The sequence below is a fragment of the Cavia porcellus genome, unplaced genomic scaffold, assembly GCF_034190915.1.
Source record: "Cavia porcellus strain 051 isolate PalLab524CR breed Dunkin Hartley unplaced genomic scaffold, mCavPor4.1 scaffold_25, whole genome shotgun sequence".
Taxonomy (NCBI): Eukaryota; Metazoa; Chordata; class Mammalia; order Rodentia; family Caviidae; genus Cavia; species Cavia porcellus.
In genome coordinates this window covers 22,271,081-22,299,030 of record NW_026947508.1, presented here as the reverse complement: position 1 = coordinate 22,299,030, position 27,950 = coordinate 22,271,081, and the positions used below count along the sequence as shown (strand labels likewise).

The following is a 27,950-nucleotide window of genomic DNA, read 5'->3' as shown; positions in this document are numbered from 1 at the left end:
GGCGGGAAGCGAACGCGCGCTCTCTCCCGTTACCCTCCGCCTTGAGGGGGGAGGGCGGGGGAAGCGGAGGCGCGCGCTCTCGAGCTACGTGCTCGCGTACGTCGCCGGGGTTCGGCTGCGTCCGGCCGTCCGCCCGCCCGTTGCCGCCGTGTTCTTGCTTCGCCGGCCGCCGCCTTAGGGGGGCCTGGGCCGGGGCTAGCCGCCACCGCCGTTGCCGGGATGCCGCGCGTATACATCGGTCGCCTGAGCTACCAGGCCCGGGAGCGCGATGTGGAGCGCTTCTTTAAGGGCTACGGCAAGATCTTGGAGGTGGATCTGAAGAACGGGTGAGAAGGGCGGAAGAGGGGCTGGCCGTAGAGAGGGGTACAGGGCACTAGAGAAGGCGGAGAGGCCGCGGGAACGGGAGCCGAACGCCTGCCCTGCGCGGAGCCGTCGCTGGCCTGGTCGGGCTCCGCCATGGTCGCGGCGCTCGGGGGCGCGGATAGGCCCCGGCTCCCACTGCGCCTGCGCGGGCGGGGGTGGTAGCGGGATAATGGGAGCGGTGGCGAGGACTGGTGTGGGACCCGAAGAAGGAAGCCCGGTGGGACTAGGCTGCGGGCGCTCGGGAGGCCTGTGTTTTTTCTTCCCAGGTTTTGGGAAGGGACTTTTCTCGTTCTGAGGACTGTTGGAAATAAAAAGGATTTCCTGTCCTTTTTTCACCCCTTCCCTAAAGGATCAAACGGTCCCAATGCGTCTTTCCCAGGGACAGGAGCTCTGGAGAGGCCTTTAGATTTGCCATGTGCCACACTTTATTTGGGCGGGAGACTCCACTTTGAGTAGTCTAGTGACAGTTTCGAAAGTATCGTCTTGCCACGCTGAAAGCCCTCACCTTTCTCTGCGAGAGTAAAGTCTTTACTCGTTATCTTGAAGATTCCGTGCAGAGTTTCCATGCTGTGGTTTCCGTTCTCCAACTTGCCAAAAAATTGCTGTCCTGTTGAGGAATTCGTTAGAAAACAGTGGCCATCCCGGCTAGTGTCTGCGTCAACAAGTTAATACTGGTGGAGACACCGGCCTCGAAATTGCCTCCCCAGTATGGTCTGTATCTGTATTCCTAATCTGCTTTGGCAAAAACAGGGCAAGCAGGGGCAACAGATTTCAAGGAAAATAAGTGAGTGGTCAAGCCTGGCGAAGATACTCAACGGGAAAAACTGGAAACTAGTTAGGTAGGACTTAGCATAGTTGTAAAAAATTTGAAGAACAGAGGGAAACATTTTGGAGCGCTAAACTTTGGGTGTTTAGAGAAACCTTTGATTTTAAAAAAATAAAAGTCTGATAGGACTATAGTTTTCTTCCCAGCATTGACTGACTCTTGAGAAGTTAAAAAAGATACCTAAATGTTTTAAGTTGCATATGTGAGAAAAACTGGTAGCCAACGTTTCATTGTTAGCAAGAATTACCTTACTGAGGACAGTGACTTCAGTAAAGTGTTATTAATACTGATTTAGCATAAAAGGCTTAGAAATTACTCATTTTTACTCTGGAACCTCCAATTTTTAAGAAATTCAAAGAGAAAATATTAACTGTTACACATGTCAGATACAAGAGTTAAAATTCCTAGTTTTTTTTCTCCCAAAGGCCAACTAAGTGTTCATGATAACTTTTGTCAGAAAAAAACAAACGTAGGTTTTGAAACTGGATGGACCTGAGTCAAATCTTGGCTTCACCACTTAAGTACCTATGGGCAAGGTTACTTAATTTCTCTGTAGTTATTTTGTCATTCACATAGAAAAAGAAGGTCACACGTAATAAATGTAAAGTATTTGACTTTTAACATTGAGTGGTAGCTATAATGAAAGGTATCTGATTATAATCATTAGGAGGCAGCTTGTTAATGTTTGCTAACAGAATATATGTTTGATGAGGTCCATATGCTGAAGACTTAAGATGACAACTGAAAATGCTGATGGGTAAACTGGTTAATCAATCAAATGTATTGATAACCCAACAGGGTGCCCCATGGTGTGTTGAATGATTTGAATGAGGGGGGCAGAGGAGGGGTTCTGCTCTTGAAATTTGCCATGTGCATTTTTAATGAAAAAATGCTTGCTTTCACTTTGAATTCCAAACAAGTGAAATTTGGAATGCCTTCTTGAAAAGATTTGTTTGGGCTTTGAAAAATAGATTGGCTAGGACTTAAAATGAAAGGTAAATGGAAATAAATTATATGTTGTAAATAGAAATAAAGGGCAGAGGCAGGAGCACTGAGAGTTCATGGGCAGCCTTAGCAACTTAGCAAGAACTTGTCTCAAAAGAAATTTAAAGGGATGGTATAGTTTGGTGAAAAGTCCCTGGGTTCAATCCTTAGTGTTCAAAATGGAAAGAAAGAAATTTAACAATAACAAACAGCTATTAAGATTTTATACTGAAAAAATCAAAATCAGGATAGGAATTCAAAGGCTCTGGAGGTTAAAGATTGATCAACCCAGAAAATGGGAGAGAAGGAGAACTGTTTTCAAGACCCTGAGTATCTGAGGCTTTTTAAAAGAATTCTTCATTCTTAAAGTTAACTCTGCTAGATCATGACATGCATGAAATTCATCATTGTAAGTCAGAGTTGAAATGAAGAATGGAAGTCATTTTAGGAGTTAGTGACAGGTGTTGTAGACACCAGTAGCACACAATATGACCTCCCAGCATTATCCGGGAATCACTGCAAAAGAAAATAACTTCTGGGAGGAGGAGCAGTGGTAGATATATCTCAAGCAAGAATTATCTGACTTTAGGGCCAGGGAATTTAGCTCAGTGGCGTAAATGCCTGCCTGACAAGTGCAAGGTCATGAGTTCGATTCCTGTTACCAAAAAAAAAAAAAAAAAGAATTGTCTGAACTAGATAGCCAAAAATGAGGGAAAGCCTAAAAGGAAGGAGTAGGTGCTAAAGGAAAAGATTGCACAGTTTAGCTAGATGTATAAGCTTATAGTTGCAAACCTAAGAAAGAGAGTAGATCTCCCCATATAGAAGTGTCTGTGAGCATATCTGGATTGTGAATATTAGTAATTGAAATATAAAAGCAGACTGTGTTTGAATAGGGCTCTCTAAATTGCTGAAGAGCTCAAAATTGTAAATGTGAGATACACGTCAGTAGGTGTTTGCCTGAAAGATTGGAAGTAAAATTCAGAATTAATTAAGATATAAAATAATTGTGTAATAGAAAGTTGGTGAGTAAGAATGTAGGTAACGTCTCCAAAGGAAAGATTTAGTAACCAGGAAAAAGATTCTGTGGGGTTTAAAGAAGTATCCAAGCAGTCATTCCTTATCTACCATTTCATAGTATTAGGCAACCTTAATCTAACCTGCTGTTTTGTTTTGTTTTGTTTTGTTTTTGAGACACGATCTTGTTAGGTAGTTTAGACTAGCTTTGAACGCACAGAGATCCTCCTCCCTTAGCCTGCTGAGTGCTGAGATTACAGGATTGTGCCACCACATCCAGTTTAATCTGGTTCTGTTTTAGAGAACTTCCATAAAAATGGTTCTTTTGGGGATCACAAAAGTGATGCAGATCTCCCAGGACCATATAAACCATTCTGGATCCCACTAGGGCCTCCTATATTCCCACTGTTACACTTTTGATTTTGTGAGACAGGGTTTCCTGATATGGTTTAGGATGTAGGTACAGTATTGAATTCACTTTATAGCTGAATTTGGCCAAAACTACTGGCAGTCCTTGAGTGCTCAGTTTACAGATGTGTGCTACCATGCCTGACTCGAACTTCTACACTTCAGCAAGAAGTGCAATAAAGTGTGGGGAAACAAGCGCCAGGAGGGATCCTAGGTGTGTGTCAGTATTCATAATAGCCTTGCTGTCTTTGATTATATATGGATTTTATTTTTTGTTAATAAATCACTTGTAAAATGTGGACTTTTTGCATAGTAGTTACTCTTGCCACATATTTTGTGGTTTCATAGATCTTTATACCTTAATTCTTCCATTTTTTGGTTAATAAAACATACCCTAATTTTATTTTACATGCCCAGTAATTGGGAAGAGTAAACCCCCAGATTATTGATGACATTTTTGGCCTTTTTTTGTTGTTTTGGGGTGTGTGTGTGTGTGTGTGTGTATGTGTGTGTGTTTTCAAGGCAGGGTCTTTCTATGTAGACTAAGCTGGCCTTGAATTCTCTGGGCTCAAACCTGCAGTGATCTTTCTGCCTCAACCTCCCAAATCCTGGCATTGGAGATGTGTGTCACCATCCACCACAAGTTTTTTTTTTTTTTTTTAAGTTGATTAATGTCATGAATTAAAACGCAAAGAAATTTGGCTATAAATTTTAGAACCTGTGTTTCATATTATAGGAAAATCTTGTATGGCCAGAGTTTTCAGTTGATGTTCTGATCTATTTAATGATTTTGTTTGTTTGCTTTTGGAGACAGGGTCTTTACTCTGTATTCAGAAACTTACTGTGTAGCTCAGGTTGGCCTTTTAACTCTCAGCAATCCTTCTGCCTCAGGCTCCTGAGTGCTGGGATTATAGGCATGTTGCACCATGCATGGTGCATTTGAGATTTTTGATGTCTAAGTATTGTCATGATATATTTGTTTTCATCTTTGTTTGAAGCTCCTTTGAGGGCCCAATGGCACATCGCCTGTCTGGCAAGTGTAAGGTAGTGAGTTCAATTCCCATACAAAACAAACAGACAACCAACCAACCACCAATTAATTAGAAGCCATCTTGATTTTTTTTTTTTTAATATGTGGTTTAAGGCTCTTTCTTTGAGTTAGGTCCCTGCTGTATGTGTCCCCTGTCAGTATTCAGCCACTGTTGTGCCTTCAATGCTGAGAGGAATCTCAGGCAATCCCAGAACCTATACAAGGATTTGCTCTTTTGATACCCTTCTCTTACTCTTTTTTTTTTTTTTTTTTTTTGGTGTCAGGGATCAAACTCACGACCTTGCCTTTGTCAAACAGCAGGCACTTACGCCACTGAGCTAAATCCCTGGCCTTGACTCCTTTCTCTAAGCTTGTTCTTTTCTTCATCGTCTCCTTTAAAAAAGGGACTGGGAAAGTGGGGTATGATGGTGCATGCTTGTAACCCCAACATCCTGAATTCTGAGGCCTCATCAGCTTAAATTTAGTAAGACTTTGTCTTAGAATAAAAAGGATTGGGAGTGTGGCTTAAGTTGGAATGTTCTGGGTTCTAGTCCACCAAAAAAAAAAAAAAATGGGTTTCTTGTTAAGCCACCAAGTGGCTGATAAATATTTTACCAGTTTTATGATACTACTACAAAGCAAACACTTTCCCTTAAGAGACCTATCACCTTTTTGTTCATAGACCATTTTACTGCCCCCAAATACTGTTGTTCCATTTGAGTCTATACATACGAAGTATTTGCGTCTATGTTAAACATAAAGCATTTGAGAACTGGGGATCTAGCTTAGTGGCACAGTGTCTGCCTGACAAGCACAAGGTCCTGAATTTGATTCCCAGTACCAAAAATAAATAAATCAAGCAAGCAAGCATTTGGTTATATATTTTATGATTATCTAGGAAGAGATTAAAGCATTGTTTAAAGGGATGTTTGAACAACTGTTTTGACGTAGGTAAAAATTAAAAACCCATTCTTAATTTATACTTCTAACATTTCAAAATAGCACAAATTTATTTCTCATAAAAATTTTGCGTGTTTATACTGGGCACAGTGATAAACATCTATAATCCCAGCAGCATAATTTTTTAAATATAAAAACACATTCAAAGTGAACTATATATTTTGTGTACATAATTTTACTTTTTTCATAAACACATCATGCATATATGCCTTTCTTATGACTCTTCCTCTTTACTTTTTTTTTTTTTTAACATAGTATGGGTCATGCCATATGTTTTTATTATTTTGAAACAGAGTTTCACTTTGTAGGACCAGGCTGACCTCCTACTCACTCTCCTTCAGCCTCTAGAGTATGGAGGTTATAGGAATCTGCCACCATACTGGGTGGGTTGGTTGGTTATTTCCAGTGGGGTAGGCATCAAACCCAAGCTTCATAGATGCTAGGCAAGCCTTCTAACACTAAGATACACCCTCTGCCCTTTTTATTATTTTAATGAGGTAAGGCCTCAGTAAAATATTTTAGCAAAATAAGGTCTCACTAAGTTACCCAGGCTGGCCTCTTAACTTGCCTTAGCTTCCTGAGTATCTGGGATTACAGCCTTGCAACACCAGGCTCAACATAGCTGTGGACTTTTGCAATATGTCTTTTGCTAGCTGTTGATTTCTGTTACCTTTTAGACATACTGTATCTATTTATATTTTTACCTACCACGTTTAAGAACTATTTTTCTGAATTCTCAATTAGTGTTCATTATGGTTTTTTAAATACTGTTTTTTTTTTCAATTAAAATTGAATATGAAGTCGTCTAGGCAGCCTTTAAGACTGCATAGTAGATGGTAGTAGTTTTGTTTGTTAGTTTTGGGTTTTTGTTGTTTGTTTGTTTGTTTGTTTTGAGACAGGGTCTTGCAGTATAGTTCTGCTTAGCTTTGAACTGACTATGTAGCCCAGGCTGGCCTCAACTCTGAGGAATCTCATCTAAGGAATTTTGTTGTTGTTGTTTTGTTTTTAACTTTGTGTTTACAGAAAAATGTAAATTCATTGTAGATGATTTAGAAAATGTAAAAAGCATAAAGTAGAAAAGCAATATCATGAAGAATTCTGCCAACATAAGTGAGGTCTTGTGTGCAATATTCTGTCCCATTTTCTTTCTAGTTTATCCCATGTAATTTTTCTGTTACATTAAAATCTTCCTGTTGGTGACATCGTTTTTTTTGGTGCCGAAACCTGGGGTTTGAAGACATCATTTATTTACTCATTCCTCCTAAGGTGCTTTTTCTTACTATTGTAAATACTCCTATAATGGGTATCATGTGTATGAAACATAGGTTGGGTTTTTATTATGCCTTGAGACACAAATTCATGTGTCAGAGCAGAAATGAACATATTCAGTGCTGTGTGTGTGTCTAACTAGATAACCTTCCAGCAAAGCTGCATGAGTTGTGCTTGTGCCAGCAGCTTCTAAGCATGTTCACATGACAGCCTCTTAGGTATTGAACCTCAGTATTGTTTATCATCTTTGCTGCTCTGAGCTGGCATTAGTAGACTTCTGTAGTCCTGACTACTCAGGAGGATCACTTGAGCCCAAGAGTTGGAGGCCAGTGTGAGCAACATAGTCAGACTGTGGGATCCTATCTCGAAAAAACTTTGCAGATGCCCTGCGAGTGAAGTAAAGCTATTGATTCATTGATGTTAAAATAATCTCAGAAATTCACAAAAAAAACAGTAAAGTGGCCTATTTTAGGTCAAGGGCATCCCTAAGAAATACCACAGGAATGAGTATCATAGACCAATACTAAACAGGAAAAGAGAAAACAGGCTGCAGCCCAGGGTCAGTTAAGGAGAACCTTGAACAGCTAGGATGGTCCCTGAGGCCTAATAAGGTTGTAACACCTGGTAACCTACTCCTTGTGTTTTAGAGGTAAGTGTGAACTGGCTTTGTAGCTTTGCTGTAGAACTGAGTAGTACTGTATGTTGAGTATAAGCCTTTTATTATGGTAAGTAGGAGTAAAAGGAAGAATAATTCTACTTTATATTCCAAAAGTTGTATTCCTAAATTGGTGATCTTTCCTTTTGGGGGGAGGGGTGAGGTCTCACAAAGTAGTTCAGGCTGGCCCCGAATTCACTATATAGCCTAGACTGACCTTCAGTTTGTGATGATCCTCCTGCCTCAGCCTCCTGAGTAGCTTGGATTACAGGTGTGCACCACCACACTTGGAAGATATTTGACATTTATTTCTTGAGTTATATAATCTTGCTTTAAATTTGTAAGTCTTCCTGAACTTTAGTGTGGTGTTGGAAAAATTGGTTCCCTTTTCTGTGAGACTGTTTAATTTAATTTACCTTTCATGTGTTGATAAATGTCAGAATGTTGAAGCAGACACAGTTGTGATTATGTTTGCCTCCCTCCCTTTAAGGGAAACAGCCATGTTAACTTTAAAATACAAAAACAATAAATTTATTTAACAAGTGGATAGTTTGATCCACTAAGTATTTGCAAGCATGTTGCTTTCAGCATTTTTCTTTCTTTTTCTCCACTTTTGTTTTAATTTGGTACCGGGAATTGAATTCAAGATCTTGTGCTTACCACTGAACTGTATCCCTAGCATGCATGTTGCTTTCTTGATAGGTCCTTTTTTACAGTGCTGGCAGTTGAACTCAGGGCTTGCACTTGCTAGACGAGTACTTTTCCATTAAGCCATGTTCTCCAGCCCTGGTCCCATTTCACAGACCCAAAATATGGTGACAAGCTAGTGAAAATGAAGTAACTTTGCAATATTAGTCTAACTTTTTGATTTTTTTTCCTTTCTTGTAGTGCTAGAGACTTGAACCATAGCATCACACATACCAGGCAGGGTGCTTTATCACTGAGATAACTTAGTTTTTATCCGAAATGGTTTCAGATAAAGCAAGTAAGCCCTTAGAACTCTTACAAAGTAACACTAAATTCAGATTTGATATAGATTTCCTTCTACCTCCTATTGTGAAGGAATTTTCAGGTTTTTAGGATAATTGCATTTTTCTCACCCCAATATGTAAATATTTTGTTTGAGATGAACCTGGGATCAGCGTGCGCTTAATAATATAGACTTGAGTTTGATTATTTCTAATCCAGGAGTTTTTTCCAACAAATGGTTTGCTTGCTTTATGAGAATGGATGATCATGAGTTTAATTTTCTAGGTAACTGGGATACAGATTCTTAATGATGCTAATTTTTTCTATTTCAAAAAGATCTCAGAAAAAAAGGGTTAGATTTAGCTCAGCGGCATAAGCACCTGCCTTGCAAGCAGGTGGTCGTGAGTTCGATCCCTGGTATCGATAAAAAAGGAAAAGACAAAAAAAGAACTTTTTGGAGTGTGTTTTTTGGTTTTTTTGAGGTAGAATCTCACTGTGTAGCCCAGTCTGGCCTTGAACTCGTGCAGTCCTCCTGTCTCAGCCTCCTACATACTGAGATTACAGGGGTGTGCCGCCATATCCAGCTATAGTTAATTTAAAGTTTGATTCCATTTATAGTTTAGTAGAGAATAGGTGTATAAAATTTACTAGTCTTTGCATATCTTGGGTATAGAAATGATAATTTGTTTCCCACTTAATATTTTTCATAAGCTGCAGTTAGGCATGTGGGTATTTGTCTTCCACACTATAACACTTAACTTGATGAAACTTATCTTTTTGTCCTCCCAGAGCTCAGGTTTCTCAAACCACATCTTTCTGTTAATGTGTAGGGGCAGCAGAACATGATAGTAGCATGTAGGCTTTCGGTCAGTATCTGAGTTTAAAGAATTCCAGGGTATTTGGGGCTGGGGATTTAGCTCAGCGGCATAAGCGCCTGCCTTGCAAGCAGGCAGTCGTGAGTTCGATCCCTGGTACCAATAAAAAGGAAAAAGACAAAAAAAAAAAGAAAAGAAAAAAGAACTCCAGGGTATTTAAGTAACCTTGGCAAGTTACTAAACTGCTTCAAGCCTTATTTTCATCTGTGAGAAAGCGGTAAGCCCCAGTTGTGAAAAATAAATGATATAATATACGTAAACCACATAGCATAATGTGATAGAGAAAGGCATTTAAAAAATAAGAATAATGCCAGGTGTGGTGGTGCATGCCTGTAATTCCAGTCTTAGGAAGCTGAAGTAAGAGAATCTCTGCAAGTTCAAGGCTGCCTAAACTGTAAAGCAAAACCCTATTTCAAAAAGACAAAAAAATTGGGCTGGGGATATAGCTCAACAGCACAGTGCCTGCCTGGCAAGCGCAGGGTCCTGAGTTCAATTCCTGGTGCCAAAAAGAAAAATAAGTATAGTTACTATAAAGAAATTTGAAGGCAAGATTTGCAGTGGGCTAGAGTGATTGTGTTAATAAGTTTGGAATCAATTTTAAAAAGTCACCTGGCTGCTGTTTATAACCTTCATAGTTGGAAGTCCATAAGCCTTCCAGTATACTTTGATTTCTGGCTCACGTTCCTCCCATCATTCATGTTTATAAACATTTTGGTCCCTGTCACCATTCCTTGAAAACTAATTAAATGCATCCTTGAGTACATAATAATGTCAATGTCTATTTGCATCCACTACAGCTAGATATAACTATCTTCTCTGTGCTGGTCTAATTTGTGTCAAGCCTTAGAACCAAAGACAGATTCCAGGGGTTGATGTGGGGCCTCCAGGATGGGGATTGCACAGAATAATCTTATTTTTCCTCTATTCTTCTAGTCTGTTATGTTCTGAACCCACACATGTTTTCGGAAGGACCAGATGGCTGACACTGGCTAATGGGAACCAAAAGACGAGTGAAAGTAACCTGGTTGTCTCATACCCCCAGCTTAGAGGTGCCTCATCCTGCCCCAAGATCAGTGTCTTTTTTCTCTGGAGACTTCACCCTGCTGTATAACAAAACTACTACAGAAAAGTTGGGCATAGGCCAGCTACTTGGGAGGCCAAAGAGGAAGGATCACTTGAGCTTAAGAATTTGAGACTACCTAGGCAACATAGTGAGACCCTATCTCAAAAGAAAATTTAAAAACTAATACTAAACAGCAGCATTTGTTAAATGAAAAAGGTTATCTCAGAATTATGAGAACAAAGGAGAACCCCTCTGCTTTTAAAAGGTATTGGGATTTTGTGGTTCAGACTTGAAATTTATTAGACCTGAGTTAAAATGCAGCTCTACCACTTTTAAGCTCCTTGACAGCAAGTTGCTTAACTTCTTCAAGTCTCAGTTTTCTTGTAAAGTGGGAATATAGTACATTCTTCAAATTTGTTATGAGGAATAAAAATATAGTTGACTTACTATGTGCCAAGCAGTATGTTAAATTCCCCACAGTTACTGGCCTTCATAATTAAATGAGAAGATAAGCACAAAGAAAAAAAGAAAGTTTGAAAATCCATAAACACATTGCTGAATATATAAAGATTTGAATAAAAATGCTAAAGAAAGTGCTAGGACAAGTTTCTAAGGCTTCATAAAAGCAATACTTCTCAAGCATAAGGAAGAATATTGAAATGATTCAACTTATGAAGTCAAGTTGTTCAGAGTTTAGAGAATGAAAGTATTTAGGCATCACTGTAGACTTTACACAAAAGAAAGCTTTCGTGGCTGACTTTCCCTGCTACAGTGTAAAGAGACAGGTTGACTAAAATAGTCAAAATACAGAAATTGCTGGGACAGGTAGAGACAATTATGAGGGCCCAGCTGAATGAGAAAACTACAGCTTGGCAGTAAGCCCAATAGGTAACTAGAGAGGAGCAGTCAAAAGTGACTACAAGGTTGCTGGGAATGAACTAGATAGCAGGGCATCTGGAAGAGAGAAATCATGAGGTAGGTTTTCTTCTTTGAAGGTGGGGAAAGATCAAGTGCAGACTGAGCTGTGGCCAACCGTTTGCAGACCAGGAATCCACACTAGCTCTAATCAGAGAGCTCTTGGTGTGCAGGAACTGCCAGTTTGCCGACGTGAAAAGAGCCCCAGACTGGGTAATGGTGAGCCTTGAAGTCGCACCCCAGCTCTGCCACTCAGTGAGCACGGGTAAGTCATCCACCTTGTCCGGGTGGCCTTGAAGGCACTCCCTCTCCTGAGAGTAAAGAAAGGGAGGCCAGGAAACTCAGAGCAGCCTCTGTCCTGTCCCAGGATAGCAAAAGATCTCAGGAAACTACTCATGGTAGCAGCTTCCAGTTGTGGGTTATAAGCACCCTCTGGTACCAGGCAAATCCTATTGCAACAGTAATCATTGATCCCGAGATATAAATGTGGCACTGGTTAATTCTGCTCTGAGGGCCTAACTGCTGAGTCCCTGGAATGTTGCAGACTATTAACCTGGGCAGTTACACTGCCTCATGCACAAGTTTTTCTTCTGAGTTACCCTTTCCTGAGCTGTAGTGTTGGTTGCAGAACTGTTATTGTTCTACAGATATCCAAGTACTTTATGCAGAGAGCAAGAATTACTGTTTTTATTACTGTGCTATCAGTGTGTCCTAAGTTTTTCACTCAGTAAGACCAAGTTGATTAAAGCATAGGATCAACTTTGAATGCTTCAAAGAAAGCTATTTGATTCCTGTTTATTGAATGCCATTTCTTTCAGGGTAGATTTAAGGGCTTTGCCCTTAAAGTACAGTGCTACTGACTCTAGATTGAGGGTTCAAGCCACCCATGGGTTAACTTCAACAGATGAAAATTTTTCCTTGGCTACAGCAACATCCCTAATCCTGACCAGCCATGGAGAGGTTCGGTTCTTACCAGGAAAATGAGTGAATGTGGGAATGGCTCACCACATTGGGAAAACAAAACTCACATCCTGCTGATGGTTGGCTGAGGACTGTCATGTCCACATACAAAGAAAAGCATGTGGCACAGTTTTAGGACAAAGGTGAGCAGAGATCTACCGTGGAAAGGGGCACATTTTTCTTATAGAGAGAACATCCAAGGCATGCCCCTCGGTAAGCAGTGTTGGTGGGTGACCATGGTCACGCGCATGGAGGCTTGCTTTCCCTGCTCCTCATCTCCACTCCCCAGCAGGTTCCCATAGCTAGCACCCCCAGTCACACCCTGCTCAGGCAGTCATTGGTTGGCCATGTTCTGAGTAAGCCTGGCCATCATTGCTCAGGGGGACCTATTCTCTATTCTTTGTTCATTGAAGATAGTTGGAAAACAGAGGTGAGGTGCCCCAAGCGTGTGGTAAACTGCATGTTCTTCAGTTCAGTAGAACACAGAAAAGGGCAGTTCTAGAAATCTTTGGTACCGTTAGTATCAGGGATTAGTATCAGAGAAAACCTATTCGGCAGCAACGCAAGCTTGGGTAAGGATTCTTGGGTGAAGGAATCTGGTAACATTTCTAAAATTGAAGTCTAGGAGTACCACAGTTTGAAAACCTGTCATTCTAGTTGGACCTTTGCAGAGTTCTGACTGATGATTGAACAGTATATTAACTGGCATGAAGACTAGATCATTATGGAGATAAGAATGGATTCAATCTGGCTTACTTTCTGGTGTCCTGGTACCTGTCTATACTTCGTAAGAATAGTGATGTTCACTTTTAGGTGGAAAATGACAAGAAATGCCTCTTTCTACTCCTCGTTCTTTTGACTCAGTTTGTCAGAATAGAACATGACCAGAGGAAAACAGTTTGTAAGGGGCAGTACCAGAGAAATGTAGGATTATTATTATTATTTGCATTTGTTTTGTTTGTTGGATTTTGAGACAGGGTCTCACTGCACATGGGTGGGGGTTGAACTCATGTAACCCAGGCTGGCCTTGAAATCGTGAGGATCTTCCTGCTTCAGTCTCCTGAGTGCTGGGAGTACAGGCATGCTCTACCACACCCTGTTTGTTTTTGAGACAGGGTCTTGCTATGTAATTAGCCTGGAACTGGTAGCAATTTTCCTGCCTCAGCTTCCCAAGTGCTGGGATTACATGTATTAAGCCACCACACCCAGTTTGAGTTTTTTAATTTAAAAATTTGCTTAATTAAAAAATTCAATAGTAAGGCCTCATCTTTTTATTCTTTCACATAGTATGGGGAAGATTAAAAGGCACGGCATCTGAGAGTTAAGGCCAAGTGTGTTGGAGGGCTGTGTGTTTTTATTAGTCTCTGCTGTATGAAGACTGAAATTGTGTTTAGATTCATTCTCCTTGATTGTCGGGTCCTCTTCATTCTCACACTAGAATTACTGAAAGATGTTCTTCTTAATATGGCAGGAAAGGAAGTGTGTGTGCTGTTAGTGTTAGAGACATTTATCTGTTGGGTTGTTTTGTGAGGTTTATTCACAGGTCTCACCAAAGAGTTGTATGTTTAATATAGACACAAGCGTACATATAATATTTTGTATCCATCCACACACACTACTTGGACAAAAGATTCATTTAAAAAAGACTTTCTGAGAGAAAAGGTTAATTTCCTATTATTAGCCTAAAAAGAATGTTTACGCTGATTTTAAGACTTGTGTTAATATAGTTTTACTTTTTGAAGACACTAAAATTTAATTCAAGGAAAGTTAAATATTTAAAGCTAATTAACCCAGTTTTAAAAATATTCTAGATAATAAAATTAAGTTTATTCCTGTTCATCTGTTGCTTTTATGAACCTCTGGAACTACCTACCACCTTGGTCCTGACCTGTCAATTTTTAGAGTTTAAATCTATCCTTAAGCCAAAGAAGTAAAAATTTAACATTTATCTCTCATGCTTTTGGTATTTGGACAAACTTCAGAGATAAATAGTATAGTTCTCTCACTTCAGAAATAAATTAAGACCCCTTCTAAAAGTGAAACAAATTAAAATCGTTTCACAATTAAAACTGTTCAGTGTTAGCTTCTAACTGAGCCATAACTAAAGCCCAGGCCCACTGTTTGTGCTGCCTCAATCTTAATGGTTATGGCTTCGGGCTGTGGTTTCAGACCACAGGCTTTTTAACGCCAGCTCTACTAGTTTTTTAAGTGAACCTGTTTGACTTTGTGCCTCAGTTTCATTGTCTGTGAAATAGGAATAGTAGTACCTAGCTCTTGAGTACCATGAATATTAAATAAAGTAACTTTCTAGTGTAAGTTACTTAATAAAACCAGAAAACTTTTTTTTTTTGAAACAGTGTTCCACTATGTAGTCCAGGGTGGCCTCAAACTCATGGCAATCTTTCTGCCTCAGCCTCCTGAGTGCTGGGATTACAGGTGTGCACTACCACACTCAACTCAGATAACATTTTATTGTTATTATCTATAGTCCTTCTGCCTTATTTGGGGGACCCATTTGCTGTGCTTATTCAAGGAAAGCAAATCTACGGTAATTTGATAAAAGCAGTCACATACCACTGCAGTATTATACCCTCAGAAAAGGAATTCCTATTGAATATGATTTGCTGAATGGGAAGATTTTTGTTTTAATCTTCAGACCTATCTAGCATGCCAATGGCAGAGAGAAGTGACAGTTAAGTGCCTGATTTGATCCTTAGACTGGACTCTGACATTAAAATGTTCTAAATAGGGGCTGGGGATTTAGCGCAGTGGCATAAGTGCCTGCCTGGCAAGTCTGAGGTCATGAGTTCAATCCCCATTACCACAAAAATAAATAAAACAAAATGAAATAAAATAAAGTGCTCCAAATAGATTTTTTCACAGAAGAATAGTCAAAATTCTTTTTGTGACATAAATTGGGGTTTTTTTTTTTTGTACTGGAAATCAAACTCAGGACCTCACTCTTGCCAGGCAGGTACTGTACCACTGAGCTAAATTCCTGACCCCCAATAATTTGGATCTTAAAAGTGTCTTGAATCTCTTCCCACCTTTGCAATATGGTTGTGACCCATTTGTTGGAACTTTCAAGATACATATATTAGGAAAGGACTGTAAGGGTCATTTTCCTATAATATCACAAACTGTCCCTACAACTCAGTAAAGAATTTTGATTTAGAGTGTACCTTTACCCTCAGCTTGTAGAGAGATAGGTCTAGCTATCTATTTATTTATTTTCTTTTCGTACTGGGAATTGAACTCAGGATCTTGCACTTGCCAGGCAGGCACTGTGCTACTGAGCTGTATCCCTGGCCCTAATTTGTATTTTTAAATAATTGTGCCTCCACTGAACAGATTGTGCTTGCTTTTCCTGAAAGGTCGCAGTGAGTTCTGCATACCCTTGGAGTACCACGGTTTCTGAGCCTGGAAGAACATTCCTACGTGGATATGACAGAAGCATCATTTGGTGTCCAAAACAGCTGGCGTTTCATTTGAGTTACCTTGGAGAGCTTTGGATCTTGAGTTCTCTGACCCCTGAGGGAATAAAACCTTAACTATTTGGAGAGAAAATAGTTTGGATTTTCCTGTGATGCTTTTGTTTAATCCTTAGGAGTCAGTGCTGTTCTGACTTCACACTAGATGAGATCTGGTCATTGAGTGGTACCAAGCCAGTGGGTGCATCCTAGGGGAGGAAAGAGCATTTCACCCTGCCTATGTCCTGCATTCTCCTTCATCCCTCCCTGCTTGCTGCCAGGCTCTAACATGGTACTAAGAGCAGTGATCCTGTAGGCAGGGCAGAGCCAAGACTGATCTGGACAGCTACGTTAAGGAGTGCTTTTTCTTTTTTAATGATCTGCTTAGATCCATTAGATGAAAAATATCTTTAAAGAAACCAGCATAAAGTAGATTGGGTTTTTTTTTTTATTTGCTTCATTAAAACTTTTATCATGAAAGAAACAATAGTTTGCCTGATGAACAACCGTTCTACCTAGGAAGGGCAAAAGCAACTACAGTGTATTATGTATTACAGATTTTTAGTGAGTATAAATCACTGTTGAACATAGCAAGTCAGTGAGTTTAAGAGGCTTTACTTGCCTTGTCAAATATAACAGCATGTTAATCATTCTTATTAAGCTACTCAGCAGTTCTAGCCTATAGAAGCATGAAACCATATTTTAAAGTGTTTATAGCCCTTCTAAATTGTGTTTCTGCAAAACTCTTCCTATTAGATGTCTGGGTGTGTGTGTTTGTCTTTTAATGAAGTTGAGATTTAGTGACTCCAATAGTTTGAATGCCACTAAGACATTTCAACATAAAGAACTCTCCAAAACTGACCTACACCTTATAACAGCATATTGTCACCTTGAGAGATTCTTGCATGAAAAGGACTTTTAATAAAAGAATTTCAGCAACTCTGGGTTCTCTCACTTAAGGTGTTAAGTACAGCATTACAAACTGGAAAAAAAATTACAAACTAGAATTGTTTTTTGTTAGTAACAGACTGGATGAACCTCTGGAGAGTCTTACGGCCTATTCCTAGTGGCAGGATTGGGATGCAGAAGAGTACTTACTGGTCAGTGTTTGACTGTACATGACTTTGTTAGAACCTAAAGAAATTTCTTGCAACTTTCCTTTGTGATTAGGTAGGATCAGCTGAATTTTGTTTTTTAAATAAGGACAGTGGGCACAAAGCTAGGCTTTTCACAGCAGTGTTAGACTAAACTAAATGAGTAATTTTGAAAACATAGTTTATGGGGTGTTTGTTTAATCTTGCTTGTAAGTCCCTTGCAAGTTTTGGGCTTTACAGATTATTCTTCAGTGGGCGTTAATAGGATTTGGGGGTTTGTTTTCTTTCCACTTTGTATTAACAATGATATCTCCTTGTTGGGAAATTCCTAGCAATTTAATATAAAGAAGTTTACACAGTTGTATACAGGTTTTAGGGAGCACCAGCATATCTAAAATGTCATTTCACAGGGAAGTAAACAGCTCCAATTTTTTTTCCACTGGTAATTTTTGAAGCAGTTAATTCATTTGTGACTAATTTCTTCAAGTAGAAGAATAGGAACTTTATAAAGCTTTTTTGTTTCTTTCTTTTGCAGTGGAGGTTTAAGATACTGTGATTTTTTTTACCTGCTGTGTTACTCCAGATACAATTTAGCAATACAACAGTGCCTGGCTGTAGATCTAATTGTTCTCTAAGATAACTCATAAAACCTTTTTTAAAAACAAAGATGTTCTGTGTGATGTTTAAAGAGCAAACATTCAACTTGTGAAGTTATGTACCCTGATACCTTAAACCAAACATCCCTTGGAGGTCTTTGCTGTCCTCTCCATCTGCTTGGGGAAATGAAACTTCTGTATGTTTTCTGTATATCTAGGCAGCTCCCCTCTAGGAAGCTAGGGGTCTACCTTGAGAAGTCGCCCTACCTCTTGCAGTGCCTGTTGGCACAAAAAGCAAAGTGGTTTCAGCTAAGAAGAGAAAACTGACCCTTAGTTTGCAAAACCCACCTAACCTTTGCTAAGCATGAACTTCATTGCTTTCTCTTGAATGTTAGTGAAGCTAGGTATCAAATTGATGCCAACTGGGATTTTGTTTGCTTTCTTCTAGGTATGGTTTTGTGGAGTTTGATGATCTGCGAGATGCAGATGATGCTGTTTACGAACTGAATGGCAAAGATCTTTGTGGTGAGCGAGTAATTGTTGAGCATGCCCGCGGCCCACGACGAGACGGCAGTTACGGTTCTGGACGCAGTAAGCATTTGAAGGACATATTTGTATCAACAGCATGCCTTGGTTATTAAATGTTAATTTTTAAAAGTAATTAATTATTGCATTTAACTGTATTGATGTTTAAGCTATTTGTTTTATCAATTTTGTATCTTTTTAAATGTAGAATTGCAAATAAACATCTTTGATGTAATGTAATTTAATTAATGACAAATTTGTTTTAATATTGTATAAATATGTTTAATGATGTGTGTTATTGGTTTTTTTTTCTCTGTTACACAATTGTTTAACATAGATTTATAACAAAGACCTCAATGTTTTAATTAAAAGATTCCTTTGAGGCTAAGATGACTGCCTGTTCCATTTGCTGACCTTGGGTTACCTTTCCATGCGTGGCTCTTTGAACCTTTGTGGCCCTTGGCTGACCAAAAACAGGAAGCCATGTGACGACCGCAACCTTTCCCCATTAGACCTGGGTGGTGAGGATCCCGAGGGTTAGACACAGATGAGATTAAACTGAAATAGGTGCCTGAAAATCTTTTTTTCATATAAAATATTCACAAAAACTTTTAATCACTGTGAGTAACAATAGGAACTGATTTAGTAATTTGGCTACTTATTTCTAAATTGTTAAATTTAATATTTTAAAATTTATGCATGTTGATTTTAAATATAAATATTAATGAGTATATACTTACAATCTTGTAAATTAAATTGTCATGTTTAACTCATAGCTTTTTATAAAAATTGAAATTAAGGGTGGGATTAGAATTAACATATATATGCTGTTGTTTGGGGTGGGGAGTAAATAATAATATATTTTAAGGGGAATATGTGTTGTGTTACCTTTTCTTTTTCCTCCACTAAAGTAATCTTATGTATTTGGACCTTCCAAAGGTGGATATGGTTATAGAAGAAGTGGCCGAGATAAATATGGCCCTCCCACTCGCACAGAGTACAGACTTATTGTGGAGAATTTGTCAAGTCGGTGCAGTTGGCAAGATCTAAAGGTTTGGGCTTCATTATCCTTCTTGGGTAAGGTTGGGGAGGAGTTAACACTGGGAAACAGGTACATTTATGTGAGCATACGTAGAATGTAAGTAGTGTTTCTCTGATAGCTTCATCAGAGTGTTGGGAAATTCTCCAATTAAAATTTTCCATGAGAGTACAAAGAGACACCAGAATTTCATTTATACTACCTTTGGTGAGGCCATCAGTCTAAGGCCAAATCTGTTGATGAACTTTTCCTCTATCCTCAATGTTACAAGGAGATGCCAGGGTAGTTTATCACCACTAAAAGGTTAAAACCATCAGTGTTTGTGGAAACACTAGCTATAACAAATTTATGTTAGCTTCCAGTACAGATTCTTATAACGTTGGTTTTTTTTCCAAGAAATATTTATCCTGAAAGGATTTTAGTGTTAAGAATTGAGGTTCATGGCTGAATATGGTGGCACATACCTGTAATCCTAGCACTTGGAAGCCTGCAGCAGGAAGATTGCTATGAGTTCAAGGCCAGCCTGGACTACACGGCAAAACTCCATCTCAGACGGACATACACAAAAAATTAAGGTCCAGCTGTACATTGGACATCCAGGTTACCTCAGCTCATTTCTTGAGAAGAATATTGGTTTTCAATCTTAATAGGGAAGAAAAATTTACTTGTATGCTAACCTAGATGATCAGTTTCCTGTTTTTCCTTTTTTCATTTGGATCCACCAATAAATAAGACATTTCTAGGAAAGTGAATGAGTACATTTAAACTCATTCATGTCATCTTAAAACCATATATTTTTCTTGTTAAAATTGGTTTTTGTTCCCAACAACCTTCAGATAACAAAGATGAAATCCAGAAAATCTTAAATCATACAGTTGATTTTAGCAGAAGACCTAGGAACAGGACTCTTGACTCCCCGCGCAGAGATTTTTTAGTACATTATGATGCACTGACTGTCAGCATTATAGTAGATCCTTACTCAGTGTCTACTGATGAAGTTGTGCTTGCTGAAGGAACGACTGAGAATTCTGAGAGATAAGGATTAAACATTGTGAGTAGTGCAGCAGGCACGCCCGTTACCCCATACTAAGAATTGAACTTGGGGCCTTAATTAACTCAGGCTCTAGCCCAAGACCTTTTTTGAGAAAAGGTCTCACTAAGTTGCCCAGACTGGGCTGGAACTTGCAATTCTTCTACATTAGCCTCCCAGAGCATTGGGATTACAGTCTTACACCACTGGCAGAAGTTACTGGTTACTGTCTACATGAACACAACATGCCAATCCTTCATGAGGTGTCACTAAATATACTACCAATTTCTTTAAAAAGTTTTCAGTTTCTTGGTTAAAATGGAGTCTAGTTGACTGCCTTTCTTGGCATTGTACTTCTGTTTTTTTTGTGTTTTTTTTTGGGGGGGGGGGTCTTTTTCCTTTTTTATTGGTACCGGGGATCAAACTCACGACTGCTTTCTTGCAAGAAGGCACTTATGCCGCTGAGCTAAATCCCCAGCCTGTACTTCTGTATATTTACACAGTTTTATTTCAGGGAAGCAGCAGTTTCTTGGTAAATCAAGGTTTCTCTAAGAACAGGGCCTGGATTGAATCACAGTTCTGCCACTTAACCATTTTTGTGACGGTAGCAAGTTCTTTTTCTTTGTTGCCTATATTCCTCAACTAAAATTTGGTTAATAATAATTTCTAATCAAGATTATTGTGAGAACTAAGTACATTTTTATTAAAAGATCTAGAATGGTTCCTAGTACCCAAAAAAGAGAAATGTTAGTTATAGGCCAGGTGCAATGGTGCATGCCTGTAATCCCATCATTCAGGAGGCTGAGGCAGGAAGACTGCTGAGAGTTCGAGGCCAGCCTGGACTGCATAATAAGACCCTGTTTCAGAAAGACCAAAAGAAAAAGTTAAAGAAAATGCAAAAATAAATTTAAGAGATCTTATTTGTTTATAAATTTATAACTAATATGTTGTCATTGGGCTGAAAATCATATATTAATATAGTGTTAGACACATTGAGAATGGTAGTTTCATATTATGTAGGGTGGTGTTAAGAATTGATCCAGGAGTATTACTATTCCAGCTCACTGGTTTATTTCCTGAATAACCTTGAGTAGTTTACTAATAGTTCTGATTTCACTTGCCACATCTGTGAAATGGAAGTGATTTTGTCTATCTTATGTGGTTATAGCTAAGACTGTGTGGTTATAGCTAGGACTGAGTTACTTAAAATATATCATACAATAAACATTCAGTACATTAGCTGATTTTTATTACTTAATTTGCAAATGTGACAAGAGTAGTGACATTTTCCAGGCATCACTAGAATGATCCTATATCTCATTTTGCCAGTGCAGTCCCAGCCTTGTCCTGACTACCCTCATTCATTGGTTTTTTTTTTTTTGGTACTGGGAGTCGAACTTAGGACCTTGCACTTGCCAAGCACGCACAGTGCCACTGAACTATATCCCAGTCCTCATTTGTTGTTAAGGATATCCTATTTTGGATGGCTCCCTTTTACCCAGAATCCCCACTCCTGAAAACATTGCAGTTGAAAAAAGACATGTTTATAATGAGATGTTCTTGACTAGATTATGAATAATAGCAAAGTGTTAATAATTGAGAGATCCTCAGAAAAGTGTTGGGCACACTGTGAAAATTATGTATACGTTAAAACGTGAACATTTTTATGATGCAGTGAGCAAAGAATCAATATAAAATTACATGTGTAAGGACCTGGAACATGTTCAAGATGGTGTAGTCCAGTGGTAGAATGTTTTTTTATGTTTTGCCAATTTCTATAAATGTATTTTCAGACATGGATATATAATGAAATTTAAAACACCTAACCTAACGTAGAGCCAGGCATGGTGGCGTACACCTGTAATCCTAGTACTCAGGATGCTGGGCAGGAGAATTGCCATTAAGTTCAGGGCCACCCTGAACTACGTAGTAAGACTCTTATCTCAAAAAAGAAAAAAGGCTTCACTTAAATGCAGTGACTTAATCTGCTATAAATAATTTTTATATTCACAAATTTATTTAAAGGAACAATTTAATTTTTATTATCTTTGCCACTCACTTACTCCCTTGTGCTTTAAAAATTTACTTCAGTAAATAGTTGCTGGGTATGTGGGAATATTTAATTTAAGCATAAACCTTGCTCTCAGGAAGGTTCTTAAATGAAAAGGAAAGCTTTCACTGTAATGGTCACATCTGATATTTTAGCAAAATATATCCTAATGTACTCAAGTGTTTTTGTTTTTTTTTTTTTTAGGATTATATGCGACAGGCAGGAGAAGTCACCTATGCAGATGCTCACAAGGGACGCAAAAATGAAGGAGTAATTGAATTTGTATCTTATTCTGACATGAAAAGAGCTTTGGAAAAGTTGGATGGAACTGAAGTCAATGGCAGAAAAATCAGATTGGTTGAAGACAAGCCAGGGTCTAGACGGCGCCGGTCCTACTCCAGGAGCCGGAGTCACTCAAGGTACCATTAACAGTGTCTTTCGTGTGACAGAAGGCAGTCACTACCAGTTTATTACTGATCATACAGATAGTTGGCTGATATTTTCATTGGGTGCTCCATTCTGTGATCCTGTTTGGTTCAGTAAGTTGGAACTTTGAACTGAACATTTATTGATAAAACCCTCGAATTCTTTTTGTCATGAGTACAAGCAGAAGTAAAGTCCTCTCTCTCAGACAGGAATCAGTGACCTTTCACACTTCTGTGGACTCTAAACATACACTGGGGCACACATGGGTACTGGTTTCTTGGTTACTCTCCTAAATACACCAGTTACTCAAGAGTGGACGCTTCGCTGGGCATGGTGGCACGCACCTGTAATCATAGCACTCAGGAATCTGAGGCAGGAGGATTGCTGTGGGTTCAAGGCCACCTGGGCTCCATAGCAAGTTCAAAGTCAGCCTGCAGTACATAGTGAGATCCTGTCTCGAAAAAAAAAAAAAAGAGTAGAGACTTCATCATATTTGGCAGCTCTTCTGTCACAGGGCACACAGCAAGTTGTCATGAGACAGATCTGACCCTGTAGAGAAGAGAAGCTTTAAAAAGCAAATGATTGCCATTGTGACAGATCGATGGAAGGAAATATAATCTGGAGAGTTGACAAAGGCTTCCCTAATGACACTATGGAAGCCTAGCCTGAAAAGATGAATCAGAGAGACAAAGGGCCGAAGGGCAGTGCCTTTCTAGAGCATTAGAAGGGTGCTCTTGAAGGCCTGGGGGAAGAAGGGGCTCCCAGAGTAGGAAGGGCAATATCAGGACTCTGTATTTCTCATGTATTTGTGTTAAAGAAGCAAGGTCATCTGTGGCAGAGATTTTTTCACAGCTTAGATTTTGCTTGTTCTGTCATTAGGGTAGAGTTTAACACGTTTTTTTTGTTTTGTTTTGGTTTGGTTTGGTTTGGGTTTTTTTTGTTTTGTTTTGTTTTTTGTCTTTTTCCTTTTTATCGGTACCAGGGATCAAACTCACGACTGCCTGCTTTCAAGGCAGGCGCTTAACGCCGCTGAGCTAAACCCCCAGCCCCTGTTTAACATGTTTTTTACCCATCTCCTACACTTGCTATGGACTCATAGTTAGATCTTCTTCCTCTTCTGTTTCCTTTTCCTCTTCCTCTTCCCCCCTCTTCCTCTTCCTTGTTTTCCTCTTTCTTTTTTTTCTTCTTCATAGTTAGATTTTGAGACTAACTATGAAAAAAGACTTGTTTTTTTGAGACAGGATCTTGCTTTGTAGTTCAGGTTGGCTTTGAACTCACCATGTAGCTAAGGCTGGCTTTGAACTCATGGCAGTTCTCCTGCTTCAGCCTCCTGGTGCTGGGATTACAGGCGTGGGGCATGACACCTGACCAAAAAGACGTATTTTAGCAAGACTATGTTATGGTAATGCCTTGTACATGCTTCATGTTGTACAATTTACCCTATATCTGCAGATATCCTGCTTTGAATGATGATAGATGGCAAAGTGTGCCTAGGAGTTGTCAGTCTGAACCATCCTCACTACCAGCTTGCAAAATATTAAGCACACCCTTGCAGTTTTTGAAGATGAGAAGGGTCCTTGTGAATAAGTTCTTGGGTGTATATGTATTTGATGTTTGATCTATAGTTTTTCCATATCTTTTTTATTAATAGATATTGGTAGTAGAGATCAGTGGGTTTAATTTTGGCAGATTTATACATACTAAACCATATTTTGATCATTTCTTCCCCATTACCCCTGGGACTGCCCTCCTCACTGATTGTACTTTTTTTTTTTTTTCCTCCCAGTGCGTGCATTTGTTTGTTTCTTTGTTTGTTTGATCCTTTTGAGACAGGGTCTCACTTTGCAGTTCAGGCTAACATTGAACTCACTTGGTAGCCCAGGCTGGCCTTGAACTCACAGCAGTCCTTTTGCCTCAGCTTCCTGAATGCTAGGATTACAGGCATGTGCCACCATGCCTGTATTTTGATCTTAACCGTCCCCCCTGCAGTCATAATGTCTTAATGTTTACCTTGTTTCCTCTGTGGTCATTGAAAGTCCTTCAGTTTGGCTTCATGTCTTCATTCTTTTGTGTGTTTTTGGTTTTTTTGTTTTGTTTTGTTTTTATGTAACTTACTATTTCCTCATACCTTTAGTTGTTGTCATTTTTAAAAACAAAAAGTTGAAAGACTAGTTCATGAATACATATATGTCCCTTCTTCTACCTTTATAGTTATTTTGCCTTTTCTTTCTGTCCTCTCCCTGTATATATGCAAATATATGTATTTATGCATGTACATGTATTTTGTATTTGAAAGAGTTGTAGAAATTTTGGCATTTCGCTCTTGTAATTCAGTGTGTCTCCCAAGAATGACTATTATGACCACAATTTTTTAGGTTCTCCCCTAAGCACATTAGCAGCACATAATTCTGTCAAGTCACCTAGTGTCCAAGCCTTACTCATATTTCCTGAGTTGCTCCATGGATGTCTTTATGTCTGTCTCCCCATCAGGATCTAGTGTAATCATATATCACAAAAGTTTATTAAGCCTTGTTAACCTGGAGCAGTCCACACACACACACGCCATCATACTAATTTTTCTTAGCTTTTAAAGAACTATTCAGTATTCTGAATTGATCTGTTTCCTTTCTAACTGGTGAATGATTCATTGTCCCCTGGACTTCCTCTAAGGTGGAATTGAGTTCTGAAGAGATGTGATTGAGATTTAGGTTAGACTTTTGGGTAAGAGCCTTTAAAAGCGATGGTGCCCAGGGGGCTCTGACCATCTCCCTCTTTGTCTTCGTTGTATGTCTTAGGTCCATTTTGTACATTCCTATACATGGGGTCAGTTGTTAGGCCCAGGAGCCCCAGTTGCCTTTAACAGGATGTTCTAAAGAAAATTTACAGTCTGGGATTATTAATGGTTTTCTGAAGCTTGGGGAGTGTGTTTTAAGACGGTTCTCAGGGCAGAGTGTCTGCAGGAGAGCAGGATTGGAAGCTCATAGTGCTGTCGGGAGGGGTGACAGCCGGCCCTGGGAGGCAGTTGCCAAGGCAGGGAGACTATTAAGGATGAAGAGACAGAACCATCAATAGAATCAAGGGTGGCTGTCGTTTCTCATATGAAGAGCTGGGTAAACCACAGTTGGCATTAGTGAAAAATAACCCAACAGAAAGAGAAAATCAGAAGCTCAGGACGAGAGTCAAGAGAGGTGAGCTATCCAGGTAGAATGTTTGCAAGAGGCTGGGTCTGTGAGCCTAGACCATAGCAAAGAATTTGTGTCTAGACATAGCAAGAGCTATACTTTCTTTTTTTTTTGGCATGAGACAAATCCAGGGCCTTGTGTGTGCTAAGTAAGCTATGTCTCCAGCCCTTTTATTGATTATGTTTTAAGGCATGGTCTCAATATGTTGATCATACTGACTTGGAACTTGATCCTCCTGCCTTAGCCTCCCAAGTAGGTGGGATTAACAGCATGCACTTAGCATGCCTGGCTGGAAGTACCCATGTTTGATTGAAAGAATGTCTTGGGGCTGAAGTGTAGCACTTGTATAGCAAGCACAAGTCCTACCTTCATCCCTAGTACAACAAGCAGTTTGAGACTGTCCTCATTAACTCTAATTATAACTAGCCCTTCGTCAGCAAGTTAAAAATTTCTCCCCACAGGTCTCGCTCTCGAAGCAGACATTCTCGGAAAAGTAGAAGCCGAAGTGGCAGCAGCAAAAGCAGTCGATCTCGGTCCAGGTGGGTCCACCTTGGGATCGGGAGGTTGGCAGGAGGCCCTGCATCATACCTTACTCGGATTTTACTTCTTCACTCACTCCAGCTTTTGCAGTGCCACATTAGATTTGAGGGGTCCGGAGAGCAGTCCTTGCCATGCAGCCATGCCTTTTCATCTGTGGTCTTTTCATCCCAATCAGCATGAAGTGTGACACCACATCCCATATCTCCTCAGGTCAGGCTCCCACTCCCGGAGCAAGAGCCGCAGTCGCAGCCAGAGTCGCAGCCGCAGCAAGAAGGAGAAAAGCAGGAGTCCCAGTAAGGATGACAAGAGCCGCAGCCGCAGCCACAGTGCTAACAAGAGCCGCAGCAAGAGTAAAGACCACGCTGAAGACAAGATCCAGAACAATGACAGCGCTGGGAAGCCCAAGAGTCGGAGTCCCAGCCGGCACAAGAGCAAGAGTAAAAGTAGGAGCAGGAGCCAGGAGAGGAGAGTGGAAGAGGAAAAGCGAGGGAGCGTGAGCAGGAGCCGGAGCGAAGAGAAGAGCCGGAGCCAGGAGAAGAGCCTCCTCAAGAGCAGGAGCCGCAGCAGGAGCAAAGCGGGCAGCCGCAGCCGCAGCCGCAGCAAAAGCAAGGACAAGAGGAAGGGCAGGAAGAGAAGCAGGGAGGAGAGCCGCAGCCGGAGCCGCAGCCGCAGCCGCAGCAAGAGCGAGCGAAACAGGAAGCGCAGCAGCAAGCGCGACAGCAAAGGGGGCAGCAGCAAGAAGAAGAAGAAGGAAGACACTGACCGCTCCCAGTCCAGGTCACAGTCCCGGTCAGTGTCAAAGGAGCGAGAACCAGCCAAGGCTGAGTCTGGCCAGAGGGAAGGGCGCGGGGAGAGTGAGGATGCCGGCCCCAACCCGGAGGCCCAGGCAAGGTCAAGATCCAATTCCAAATCAAAACCAAACCCTCCGACAGAATCACGCTCCAGATCAAAGTCAGCTTCAAAAACCCGATCTCGGTCCAAGTCTCGATCCAGGTCTGCTTCCAGATCGCCCTCCCGGTCTAGATCCAGGTCCCATTCAAGGTCCTAACAGGCTACGACCACGGCTGGAACTACCGGAGAAGTCTTTTGTACATGTTTGGTAGCCGTAGCACAAGTGATTGAGGTAGAACATCCATCACTGCTGTACATTTTTAACCCCCCTAATGGTGTGTCTATAATTGTTAAATCTAAGTGCTTCCTCTCAGTAAAGCCTCTTGGCGCCAGGCCTTCCTGCTCGACTGAAAAAATCTCTCTGAAACTCCCTTTCCTCATGGCCCACAGTAGAATATCCAAAACGCCTTGGCATTCAGGCCTGGCCTTTCCTATAGGGAGCTCAGTACCTGGACAGCATTAAGGCTGGAATGATGGCATAGGTAGGTATGGTGAGTCCAACCATTTTTTGCCCTTGAATTGATGCCCTTTGATGTATGCCATTTAGTGAAAGTGCTAAGTCTTCAGTTTCCTACCACTTTGGTTTCATATTTTTGGACTTAACAAAGTTGTGAATAGCACAGTCGAGAAAAATTGATACCTGCAGTAACCCATAGGAAATAAACTGTAGAGTTCCATATTCTGGTATTGTGATTATATTGTTTTATATTAAAAAAAGAAAAGAATTTTTTTTAATTTTATTTTTCCCCGTCTTGCAAAGTATAGTGACCCCTGTTTCCATTAAATTTGAATAAAGACTATTTTTGCTTGACAAAA

At 40.0% G+C, this 27,950-nt stretch overlaps 1 protein-coding gene across 5 annotated transcripts; it reads left to right on the top strand.

Moving 5' to 3' along the window:
• The first annotated feature begins 7 nt into the window (after window positions 1-7).
• Window positions 8-27,950, top strand: Srsf4 (serine and arginine rich splicing factor 4). 5 transcript variants are annotated; one of them, XM_063235930.1, is made up of 8 exons: window positions 11,453-11,596; window positions 12,260-12,434; window positions 17,900-18,042; window positions 18,349-18,497; window positions 18,916-19,028; window positions 22,300-22,514; window positions 26,165-26,242; window positions 26,454-27,950. In XM_063235930.1, the coding sequence occupies exons 4-8, from the start codon at window positions 18,407-18,409 to the stop codon at window positions 27,289-27,291; spliced, it is 1,335 nt and encodes a 444-aa protein (XP_063092000.1). In that variant the 5' UTR covers window positions 11,453-11,596; window positions 12,260-12,434; window positions 17,900-18,042; window positions 18,349-18,406; the 3' UTR covers window positions 27,292-27,950. The 5 variants fall into 5 exon arrangements, with proteins under 5 accessions (XP_023421428.1, XP_003471304.1, XP_063092000.1 ...); XM_063235929.1 differs by lacking the exon at window positions 18,349-18,497 and adding an exon at window positions 15,666-16,861; XM_023565661.2 differs by lacking the exon at window positions 18,349-18,497 and adding an exon at window positions 15,666-16,861 and having other exon boundaries at window positions 17,900-18,084.